This window comes from Pelodiscus sinensis, chromosome 1 (assembly GCF_049634645.1).
Source record: "Pelodiscus sinensis isolate JC-2024 chromosome 1, ASM4963464v1, whole genome shotgun sequence".
NCBI classification, from domain to species: domain Eukaryota; kingdom Metazoa; phylum Chordata; order Testudines; family Trionychidae; genus Pelodiscus; species Pelodiscus sinensis.
In genome coordinates, this window is record NC_134711.1 from 248,891,576 (window position 1) to 248,904,548 (window position 12,973).

A 12,973-nucleotide genomic window follows, 5' to 3' on the forward strand; every position below is an offset into this window, starting at 1 on the left:
CTAGGCTGGCGCTTTTTTCCGGCAAAGCTCCGTGCCGAAAAAAGCGGCAGCCATTTTTATGCTAATGAAGCGAGGGAGATTTAAATTCCCGCTTCATTAGCAATTGCGATCCGTCTAATTTGCATCCCTTTTACGAAAAAGGGATGCAATCTAGATGTAGCGTGTGTGTATATGGTGTTTGTGTATGAATGACTGAAAAGCATATGCAACTGTTCTATTCTCAATATATGCGGCATACTGCCTTTTCCCCTATAAAAGAGCTCATGAGCTTCGTTTAAGCATAACATGAGGTCTCCAGCTAGGGGTGCAGGCTCTTGGGCAGGGCTAGAGTTGAGGGACTCAAGGCTGGGACAGAGGGTTGGTGTGCAAGGGCTCTGGCTGGGTGCAGGTTCTGGGGTAGGGCTGGGGCTGAGGGGGTTACGGGGTAGGAGGATGCTCAGGGCTGATGGGGCTTAAGGTGGGGTAGGGGATTGGGACTTGGGCTTACCTGAGTGGCTCCTGGGTAGCTGGCATGGAGAGGCTCCTTCCCACTGCCCTGCAGCTTCAGGACTTGGGGAGCGATCTGTCCACGTTGTAACCCTTATCCCCTATGCTCCCCATGGAGCTTAATGGGAAGCTGCATAGCCACACAGCTTGGGGGGGGGGGGGGGGGAAGGGGCTTAGATTTGAAGGTTCAAAGGGGCTTCTCTCAGGTCTGTGGAAAACATTCTGTTTTTTAATTCTAATAGCAAATAATGGTACTAAAATACTTATTTTGATCTAGTAGAGTAAAAAAGAAGCCTCTAATTTGTATTCTACACTGACACAGATTCCACAATCCAGACAGACGTACATGAAGCTGAGCTAGAAACAGAATTCCTTCCCTCCTCCCAATTCTAATGATGGAACATATGCCCTATTTGCAGGAAGAGATACTATACAACAAATCTGTGATTCTATGATCAATCCAACTTCATACTACAAACTTTCCAAAATTTTCTAATAACTATACATGCCATATCAATAGATATATGTGAAATATGTTTTTGTCACTAGTAGGTTTCCCTCAAACTAGTTAATAGCCATTGACAAGGCACACAGAAAGAGGAACAACTCAAAACTATTATTTTCAATCTGTTTTTTTGCACAGAAACCTAAGGCTACATCTACATTTGCATGATTTTGTGCAAATACTCTTTAATGCAAGAGTTTTTGTGTTAGAGTATTTGCGCAGGAGAACATCTACACTGGCATGTGCTTTTGTCAAGAGCATCCGTGCCAGTGTAGACACTCTCTTGCGCAAGAAATTTTAGCCATTGGGCTTTCTTGCGCAAGAAATTCATGTTGCCTGTCTACACTAACCTTTTGTGCAAGAACAGTTGCTCAAGAGGGATTATTCCTAAGCAGGAGCATCATAGTTCTTGCGCAAGAAACACTGATTTCACACATTAGAACATCAGTGTTCTTGCGCAAGAACTCCCCGCCAGTGTAGACAGGCAGCTTGTTATTGAGCAAAAGTGGCCGCTTTGGAGCAAGATCGCACCAATGTAGACACAGCCTAAGAGTTTTGCAGGGAACAGTATCAATACAAGACTGGGAGAGGAAGAAATACAGCTGCATATCTAGCATTTCCCTCTTTCCATGTGTAAGTGAGAGCAATCTGTGTGTGAAGTACATATGTGCCTGCAGCTCTTTTGACCTGCCAGGCTGACCTATCCCTGAGTGATTAGTTTCCCTCAGAAGAGACCCAGCTCATCAGTTTTGTCTGGTAATTTACACATGTATTTCATCAGTTATGATTTAGTCAAATGGACTCATTAGGTTTTGTACTTGATCTTTAACTTGTAAAAGAGAACGTAATGGGCCTAACAAAATAAATGAGAACTTGACAACTATTCAGAAATGAAGAGTATAAGTTTGACAGGAGCTAGATTTCCAAAGATACTATGTGCAGACATTTGGGTGCCTAATTTGTGTTTCTAACTAACAGAATGGGCATGCAAGAGTAATAACTGTGTTACACACGTAACACACTGCCATGGCTGTGTATCCAAATATATTATCATTTTGCATGGGCAATCCTTAAAATCTGGCCCAAACTGACTAGTCAGTTACATAAAATAAAATAAAATAAAATAAAATAAAATAAAATAAAATAAAATAAAATAAATAAAGGAAGTTACTCACTCTGTGTAACAACAACTGTTCTTCAAGGGGTGTCCCCCCGTGGGTGCTCCACTGTTGGTGACGGGACATCCCGGAGCTGCAGAGCGGAGCTTTTTTGAGCTGTTGTCAGCAGGCCACACGTGCATGAAGAGTACCTTGCGCTGGTCTTCTTTGGCATCCTGGGCACGCGGTCCGACCCCCTCCTTCAGTTCCTCGTCTCCACCTCAGTGACTACGACTCTGAGTAGAGGGGAGGATAGGAGGTTCGGGGAGCCCCCATGGGGGGACACACCACGAAAAACTGTCGTTACTGCACGAAAAACTGTGAGAAACTCCCTGTTCTTCTTCTGGTGTCGTCCCCATGGGTGCTCTGCTGTTGGTGACTACAAAGCAGTACTCAACATGGATAGTGGGAATCCGAGTCACTGCTTGGCAGCTGAAGATATACCACAGTAATCACCACTGTATCTGCTGCCAGTTGAGGCATTATGGAGTACTATCTGGCAAAAGCACGGTCTGACAACCAACTGGCAGCTTAGTAAATGTCCTTAAGAGCCACGTTGCTTAAGAAAGCCATGGAAGTTGCAGTGGCACAGGTCGAATGTGCCTTCAGTGGAACTGTCAATGGTTTGTTGCAGAGGCATGACACCACAGTATACATGATTTTATATATATAAGATACGTTGCACAGAAATTGGTGTACCCTTTAAATGTGTCGCAATGGATATGAATAGGTGTGGGGACCTCCAGAATGATTGTGTCCTGTCTCTATAAAAGGCCAGAGTCCTATGGATGATGGGGGTATGGAGCATTGCATCCCTGGTGGATGCATGAGGCTTGGGGAAAAATGTTGGTAGTACTATGGGCTCGTTGACATGGAAAATTGTTCTGTCCTTGGGTTAAAATGTTGGGTGCAGTTGTAAGGTCACTTTGTCCTTGGTAAAGACTGTTTATGGTAGACACATCACGAGGGCTCCTATCTCACTAACCCACCTTGCAGAGGTGATGGCTCTCAAGAATAACACCTTCATTAGTAGGAACAGGAGTGGGCAAGTTGCTATGGGCTCAAAGGGAAGTCTCATGAGACTGTCCAGAATTAGGTCCAGGTTCTAGGAAGGGGGTGGAACTCTATGCAGAGGGTAGATGTTCTGGAGACCTCACAGGAACCTCCTTGTTATGGGGTGTGCAAAGACAGATGATCCATCTATCCACTTTTGGAAGGCCATTATTGCTGTGAGGTGTACTTTGATGAAAGAGACTGATAAGCCTCCAAGTTTTCAGGTGGTATATATAGTCGAGAATATGACAACATGGTGTACTGTAAGGATCAATATGGGCCTGCTGACACCAAGAAGAGAACTGCTTCCATTTCTGCAGGTAAATGGCTCTGGTTGAAGGTCTTCTACTCTGTAGAAGGACAGATCTCACTTGTTCTTAACATAGGAACCAGACAGAAGCCATGTGTGCAGGTGAAGAGTGTGGGGTGAGGAGTGAAGCAGTTTGCCTCCATCCTGGAAGAGGATATCATGACAGGGTAGGAGATGATAAGGCCTTGCTGTGGACATCGAGTGTAGGTATGGGAACCAGGTTTGTCTGGCCCAGGATGGAGCTACCAAAATTACTAGAGCTCTGTCCATCCAGATCTTGCATGGGATTCTAGGAATGAGTGGGATGGGTGGGAAGGTATAGTGTAGGGGCTCATCCCAGTGGATCAGGAATGCATCGCCCTGGGATCTCTTGCCCAGTCCCACTCGTGAACAGAAGTGGAAGCACAAAGAGATCTATGGCAGGATATCCCCAACAGCAAAAGATGCAGGTAAGCACTGTTGGGTATAGTTCCCATTTGTGGTTGATTGAAAAGTTGCAGCAATTCTTAGCTGTAGTGTGGCCAAAGAATATACCTTTCTTCTGAACAGGTCTAACTTTTTGTGTTCCTTGTCATTAGATACTGGTCTGGACTGAGAGTTTTGTACAATAATTGGCAGTGTCCATAACCACAGAATTTGGTTGCAGGTGTGAAACAAAGGAAATCTAAGTCCTTTTGGAAGGACGAAGTATTTTCTGTCGGCCTTCTTACATGTTGGTTGGATGGAAGTGGGTGTTTGCCAAATTTCATCTGACACCTCCATGATGGCCTCATCTGTTAGGTGAGTATCTTCCAGTATTATAGCTTCATCAGGGGATGATGATGAATTATCGACCAGAAAATCTCCATGGTCTTGGATTTCCATGTGTTCATCTGTGATTTGACCCTCCTCCTCATCAGAATTCACTATGGTTGGTGTGGTATGGGATGGCAAGGGTGGAGGAGGTTTCGTCACCAGAGTAGATGGAGCTGTGGACCATCTTCTACAGTGAACACAGTGGTCCCATAGTGACCAGTGGGGAGGATAGTGGGGTGAAGGATATGGCCACTCCAATACCAGGGTGGATGCAGAGATGACAAGAAGCAGTGTGGGAGGAGTGTTTTAATGAGAAAATGCTCCTCTGATCACCATCGTGAAACACAGCATGCTCAGAAAGTACAGGAGAACCCACATAGTGTAGGGAAGCATACATTGAGAATGGCAGTGGAGAAGAGTCCCTCGAGAGGGGGAGCACTGTGCCTGCCGCTTATTTCAGGTGCCAGCAAAGCACATTGTGCCTGGCTACCATCATGGTGAGTGGAATGTGCCGGTGTCTCTGTGGTGGTGGGGTGATATCGTCTCAGGTGCTGAGAAGCATGGGTTTGATGCGAGTCCCTTGCGTGCAGGCTGTTTGTTTGATGGTGCCACTTTTGTTGGTACCACGTCTCTAAGTATTGCCGGCACCAGCGTGGACACGCGGCGGTAAAAGCTCTGCAGTGCCAATGTGGTTTTTTTTTTTGGTACCACAGCTATTCGCGGTGCGGCAGTAGCAGTGCCAGATCGAGGCCTAAGCTCCGTGGTGCCAAAGGTGCCCAGTGTGTTCCCTTTGGTCACCCTGGGAGACAGGGTGGGAGGCAATCATTTTGAGGGGGACGGTCTGTTTTCCGGGCGTTTGTGGGGCAAAGGGGAGGTAACTCTTTTTGTAGGAGCCTGCCCCGGAAGCAAAGAGGATTGCGAGTCCTCAGCTGGTTGAATAGCTTTCTTGAACAAAATCATTAGGAGCAGAGGCTCCCTATCTTTTCTGGCTCTGGCCATGAGATTGCAGCAATGACTGCATTTTAAGGGCACATGAGCTTCCTCTATGCAGTGAATACAGGCTGAATGTTTGTCTCACATTTCTTAAAGCCAGGAGAACCCGGCATTGTGTAGTCAGTGTGCGCTGCAGAAGTATTAACTGACACTCTGTGGTTTCTCTCGCCTTCTCTTGTCTTGTTGTTTTGTTTTCTTTTCATCTTTTACTTTTAAATGAGGGGAAGTATTTGGTTATTTGAGGAAGTTGCCAGCAGCTCCATTAGGAGCTGACAAGAACTTTTTTTTCCCCAAAAATGGAGACATAAAATAATAATCTGAAGAAAAAGGGATAAGGCTAACTAATTTTCTCTCTGAGGAGAACAAAACATTGAGGAGAATGAAGAGCTCCATCTGCGACCCAGGACAGTAGAAGAGGAACTGAAGGAGGGAGGGTTGGGCCGCACGCGCAGGATGCCAAAGCGAGACCAGCATGAGGCGCTCTTCGCGCATGTATGACCCAAGTTTGACAACTGCTCAAAAAAGCTCTGCTCTGTAGCTCCAGGACATCCCGTCACCAACAGTGGAGCACCCATGGGGACATCACCTGAAGAAGAAAAAAAGAGTAGTACAACTGTCACAAAGACACATATACACAGTCTGACAAATCAAAATATTAAATACCTTGCAGAAATATACACACAGATGTTATAAAATGCTTTTGCAGTGTTAAGTGGCAAAATATGAACCATAGTAAAATGTAGAGTGTATAATATTTAATGTAATAATTTTTCTCAGTTGCAAATTGAAACTTTCGTCTCGCTCTCTTTTTAAGAAAAAAGGAAGCAACTGGCTATATTTAGAGGTGTGATGGTTATGTTACGCAAGAGACATCTGGAATACAGGAGATGTATTTGTTTTCTGAATTACAACACTAATCTTATGATCCTTCAGCAGATGACACAGACAAAGCATGTTTCATATAAATATTATGGACTGAAAAATTTCAACTTGTGCTAATGACGTGTTTCGTAACTATAAACCTGGTGTTGATCTAAAATGATATAAAAAGTGAAATGATATTTTGAAGTGTTTATTCCAACAGTGAAAGTTCAGTTCAATCCTATCAAATTGCTACAAATGAAAATTAAATGTGATCAACTTACAATTTTTTAAAACATTTTGTTTTGAAAAAGTATTGAAGCCAAGCACACAAATGCATTTTATTACACATGTCTCAGTATAAAAAAGTGTACAATTTTTGAAAATGAGTATTCTGAAAAAGTGTTACAACACAGATTCTAAAAAAACCGCAACAAACAAAAAAAACCATTAGGCAGAAAGTTACTTTCAAGATATCTACGTCAGGTGCAAAGACATTGCCCTACCATCTAATAAATAAGGCATAAAAATCAGTTTCCCTTTACTCCCCCTGAATACTTGTGACAAAAGAAGGACTACAAAAAGAGATACTAGAGTAACAGCTTGGAGGAAGTCATAGCTCCTGCTCAGGGTGAGGCTGAACTCCATGATGCAGAAGCTTTGATTGATTACTTTTTGCTTATGTTACCTTGGTTTTAGTTACATTTACAACAATATTGAACCACTGAAAAGATTTTGCTGCCTCTAGCTGCATTTTGTTTTTGCTCAGTCATTCTACCAGCTCAGAGTACAATTTAGAATACGGTTTGGTTTGGAAATAGTTATGTGATTACTGGGCTGTGGAAATGATACCTCACTCTTCTGTTAGGCCTGTGCTTACCTATCTTCTTAAAGTTGGTATAAGTCATTGCCAAATTTCTGATCTATCAAAAAAGAGTGATAGATCAAAACTCAAAGAGTTTTTGATCTATCAAAACTCAAAGAGTGATAGATCAAAACATCAAAACTCAAGATGTTCATGATGAGAACATGAACGTGTTATTCATGTTCTAAACTAGGTGGTTTAATACTTAGCTGCTTTGAGAGAGGTGCCAACTTTCACAGAGCTATAAACAGAGCCAGCATTTTGACACAAGAAATCTGCAGCTGTGTCATACGCCTAATGAAATTTCGAGGGCATACAAAGTTAAAGGAAGAATCTCAGCAACTTACTTGTGGGAGAACAGGATGATCATAAAAATATTTTAAGAAAAAACTTGAATGTAATGCAAACTGTATCAGCATTTAAAAGTGTCTCAACGTTAAAAAAAATAACAGAGGAGCAGATTTCACACTTCACTGAGCAAACATGGGGAACATTATTTCACACCTTTCTTACTGCTACAATATAGTGACATACGGTTGTTTTCACATTCTAGCAGGGTGACAAACCATGAATTTATGCCATCACAGTACAACAGCTACAAAACTAAACGCTAAAATGAAAGTCCGCGGTTTGTTAAGAACATATAACAATAAAATACTTGGCTGAATAAAGTATATAAAATGCTTTATTAGAATTAACATTTCTATGGTATTATGACTATTAATCATAATGTGTTTAATGCAGAGATGGGGAAGCTACGGACCATGGGCCAGATCCAGCCTGTGGCTCCCCTTGATCTGGCCTGTGAGGCTTGGGGCTCTGTCCCCTACAGCAGGACAATCCAGCACTGGCACTTCGAGACTTAGCGCAACGCCGCCCCTCCCCCCCCGTCCCCATGTGGCTGGAGGGTGGCTGAGGTGAGGAGCCCTGAGTACTGTGGGCCAGATCAAGGTGAGCCATGAGTTGCATCTGGCCTGTGGGGCTCTGCCTGACAGGGAGAGAAGCGTCTCGGCACGCTGCCAGCCCAGGGAAGCTCGGCCCTTCATTCATTTGCGACTCCACCCCCGTTGCTCCCACTGGCCAGGAATCATCGCCAAAGGGAGAAGCAGGAGGTGGTGGCACGGAACAATCTGTGCCCCAATAGGAGCTGCGTCATGAAAGCATCTCAATCCCTGGCTCCCTCCCAGATCCCACACCTCCATCCTCAGCCTGCTCCTGCACCCCACCTCCAATCCAGACCCCACACCGGCACCTTTGCTCCTGCTCAGACCCTGCAAGCCACCAATGTTCATTCCGCTTTTTTCCATCTATATGTGGAATAAATGTTATGTGCATCAAGGCTTGTGCGGATGTGCACCAACACTAGAAATACATGCCGCCAGCTGTGGGGGCTCTGTTAATCAGGTGGGCGGCACCTGAATCTCTCCTGGGTGGCCACCCAAGCGCATACCCTGCTCCCTGTCAGCCCCTTCCAGCACACTGAGCCCCTCTTTTTGGCCCCCTCCCAGAGCCCAGGTGGTCCCCCAGAAAATCTGGAACCCCCAGAAGAGTTAATCTGGCCGTTGGGGGTACCCTGAGCCTCAATGCCCCCACATGGGGCTGGAGAGTGACAGGAGTTTCTCTTTTTTCTGCTTCTCAGTGGGAGGGGTAAGTCAGTGACAGTTTGGGATTTTTTGTTTTTGTTTTTTGCTTCTTACTTGTGTGTGGCCTCCAACTGACTTCTATGTGGGTCGGTAACCTCAACCCAAAACATGTCCACTAAAATTATATCCTGAGAAAATGATGCCAACCAGCAAATTTACCCAAGATAATCTTGCTAAAACAAAAGGAAAAACTATGTAGCACTTTAAAGACTAACAAGATGGTTTAATAGGTGATGACCTTTCGTGGGCCAGACCCACTTCCTCAGATCATATTCTGGAAGAGAATTGGCATGACCATATATACCAAAGGAATACAATGAAAAAAGTGCACACATAATTAAACTGACAAAGGGAGAGAGGCAGGGAATAGCTATTTATGAGTCAATGAATGGCTAATCAGGAGTGATAAATGGGGAAGCTATCTTTGTAATGGTTAAGGTAATTAGCATCTTTGTTAAGGCCCATTCGTAAAGTGTCAAATTTAAGCATGAAAAAAAGTTCTGAAGTTTCCCTTTGTAATCTGGTGTTAAAGTCTCTTTGAAGTAAGATGCATGTAGTAAGGTCAATAAGACTACGTCCAGGTAGGTAGAAATGAAAAGCAACTGTTTTTTCCTTGTGAAGATGTCCGATTTGTGGCCATTAATTCTTTGGCAAGTGTCTGAGAAGTCTGTCCAATATACATAGCAGAAGGACACTGTTGGCACATGATGGCATACATTATATTTCTGGATGTACAGGAATATGTGTTCTTGATCATATAACTGACATGATTAGGATAAATCTCATTACTCTTTATAAAGGAAGACACTTCTGTTGTCTGTCTTTAGTACTAGTCCAGCCAGTGTCCTAGGACTTCTGAATTTAAGACTAGAATTTTAATTTCCAATATTGTTCATAATTTGCTGTTCCTAAGAAACTGGATGATTTCCACAAACAGGTTTAGTACAAATTTTTGAAAAATTAACACCACTTTACAATAGATGATAAGGTTATTTTTAGAGTGTCAACATGTTGGAACATAAATTTATCAAAGTGCTTTAAAACATCATACACAGTTTTTTGAAATAGTAACACTTACCAGTCCACTTACAGCTACAATCCAAATGTAGGAATCCGAGGTTATGAGCTAGAAGATACAAGAGTAATGATTGTAATATGGGTATTAGTATTTACACAAATATGTTGTTTTCAGTTTTACTAACCCCTAGCATTACGTAGGATTTCTGTCTATCACCTCAAAGTAAACAGCTAGCCTTATCCATTGTTGTGCAAATGTAGTTCCATAATAGTAGCGGCACACTCTGGATCTAAGAGATGGAAAAGGCAGGCGGGATCCAACAGCTTCTCTTTTCCAGCAATGATATGCATTTTATTGTCATGTAACATTATTAAGTGCAACATACTTTAAAGAAATGAAATTACTCCATCCTTGTGGGAAGTGTGTTGATATGAAGCCATAGAATTAGGTTTAAGTCCATAAGAGGCACAGGTCAAGAGAAGGGATCCGTTATTTGAATTAAGCCATAGGCATTTAATCACCTTTTACTGAGGTCAGCCTCAGTACAAGGAAAGAACTGAAAATCAGACTGAAATTGGTTATGGAGGTTGTTCCGTAAGATGTAGACAGAATGGGTGTGTCTAGACTACAGGGTTTTGTCGACAAAAGTGGACTTTTGTCGACAAAACTATACCTGCGTCTACACTACTGCTGAGTTCTATCGACATAACATCGACAGAACTCAGCAGTTTTGTCAACGCTGGTAAACCTCATTTTATGAGGCATAACGTCTTTTGTCGACAGAGTTCTGTCGACAGAAGGTGTTATTGCATCTAGGGTTGTGTCTAGACTACAGAGTTTTGTCGACAAAGCAGCTTGCTTTGTCGACAGAACTGAATGTAGTCTAGACGCTCTTTGTTGACAGAAGCTTTGTCAACAGTATCTGTCGACAAAACTTCTGTCGACAAAAGCCTGTAGTCTAGACGTACCCAATGAGTTCATCTTCCCCAGGTCTGCAGAAAGAGTGACTTGAGATCATAATTCAGAAGTGAGGAAAGGGCAAATGATTGCTCCTCACTCTTCGTGTGTTAATAGCAGCAGTGAATGCAAGAGAGAAAGTCTGAGTGGAGTCAGAGTGACTGGCAATATCAGAGCTCTATTTGTTAAGAAATTAAGGAAGGACAGGAAAAGCCAGGTGGGAAAAGACCCAATGAGGAGATGCCCTTTTCATATAGTTTTGATGCAGACAAGAGGGAGAAATAGATAAGGTTTCAGAGGGACCAAGGGAGCTTGAGTAGAATACAAAAAAACTAAACTCCCTCCAAATGCTCAGGGACATAAAGAAAGGAGGAAGGGTTGTTGGAGAAGTGGCTATGAGTCAGTATTCTGAAACTGGCCTACTCATCCCAAAACACACTTAATGTTTTTATATATTTACTGGTACTTTCCATCGGTAGTTTGAAATATTTTTGCATCTTTACGAATGTTATAGATAGGCATAGCTTATTTATAAATGTGCAAGTTATATAAATCACCCCCTTAATTTTTTAAACATAACTAATATTTTCTCGTTAATTTTTCTCATTATTCTTTTAATTTTATGATCCACATGAATTTCATGTCTAATTCTTATTGACAAATTACCAATTTTATCTGCCAGATGGTAATACTGTGCATGAAAATACAATATACATATCAAAATCTTATAATTAACAAGATCCTTGCTGTCATTGAACACTGACAGAATCTGGTTGCGAAGTTATTAAGGTTAAATACATTTTTTTCCTGATTCACATGACGGGAAACAAGGAAGTTAGCTAAACTACTATATTGATGTGATATTAATGGACTTTTTCTACCAGTATTTTTGTTAAAATAAAAAAGATTAATCAAAATAGGAGATAAAAGATAAGAGCCTAAATCCCTTTTAAAATGAGATTTAAGATCCTAAATCAACTAGGCTATGCAATGCTAAGCATATCACCACTTAAATACATTTAAAATCTGGGTCTAAGGCAATGGTTCTCAAAGTGTGGTCCACAGATCACTAATGATCCCACCACAATCTTGCAGATGGCCATGGGCTTAAGGCTTGCTCCCACCTGCAGCAAAGAGCCCATGCTGGCACTCCAGCTCCACACTCCCCCTTCCCTACCACAATATGGCAAATGAAAATTAATGTTGATAAATGTAAAATAATGCACATTGGAAAAAATAACCCCAACTACACATACAATATCATGGGGGCTAATTTAGCTACAACTAAACAGGAAAGAGATTTTGGAGTCATCATGGATAGTTCTCTGAAGACATCCATGCAGTGTGCAGCAGCAATCAAAAAAGCAAAGAGGATGTTAGGAGTCATTAAAAAAGGGATAGAGAATAGGATAGAGAACATCTCATTGCCTCTATATAAAATCATGGTATGCCCCCATCTTGAAAACTGTGTATAGATGTGGTCGCCTCACCTTAAAAAAGATATATTGGCATTGGAAAATGTTCAGAAAAGGGTAACAAAAATGATTAGGGGTTTGGAAGGGCTGCTATATAAAGAGAGATTAAAGAGACTAGGACTTTTCAGCTTGGAAAAGAGGAGACTAAGGGGGGATATGATAGAGGTATATAAAATCATGAGTGGTGTGGAGGAAGTGAATAAGGAAATGTTATTTACTTGTTCCCATAATATAAGAACTAGGGGTCACCAAATGAAATTAATGAGCAGCAGGTTTAAAACAAATAAAAGGAAGTTTTTCTTCACATGGTGCACAGTCAACCTGTGGAACTCATTGCCTGAGGAGGTTGTGAAGACTAGGACTATAACAGGGTTTAAAAGAGAATTAGATAAATTCATGGAGGTTAAGTTCATTAATGGCTATTTGCCAGGATGGGTAAGGAATGGGTCTCTAGCCTTTGTTTGTCAGAGGGTGGAGATGGATGGCAGGAGAGACATCAGTTGATCATTATCTGTTCGGTTCACTCCCGCTGGGGCACCTAGCATTGGCCACTGTCAGCAGACAGGATACTGGGCTGGATGGACCTTTGGTCTGACCCAGTATGGCCATTCTTATGTTCTTATGAAATTGGAGCACCAGTGCTGGCTTCTTGCTGGGGCAGAGGGGCGATTCTCCCATCCAGCCCCTCCATCTCCAGCCCACTTCTACAATCAACTCCCCCACAGACTGCCCGTAGCCTGCTCCTGCACCATGCCTCCTGGCCAGACCCTGCAACTCCACTCCTCCTGCATCAAATTTTGTCATCATGGGTGGTTGGCTGGTGGTCCACGGAAAAGTCTACACTGAGAGAGGTGG

At 42.6% G+C, this 12,973-nt stretch overlaps 1 protein-coding gene across 1 annotated transcript in view; it reads right to left on the reverse strand.

Annotated features, from left to right (window-relative positions):
• The window catches only part of UBAC2 (UBA domain containing 2), a 168,331-nt gene that overhangs the window by 51,764 nt on the left and 103,594 nt on the right, over positions 1-12,973 (reverse strand). Inside the window, exon 6 of the mRNA XM_075918761.1 lies at positions 9,747-9,794. Within this exon, the coding sequence (XP_075774876.1) occupies positions 9,747-9,794 (48 nt within the window). The remainder of the gene's footprint in view (positions 1-9,746; positions 9,795-12,973) is intronic.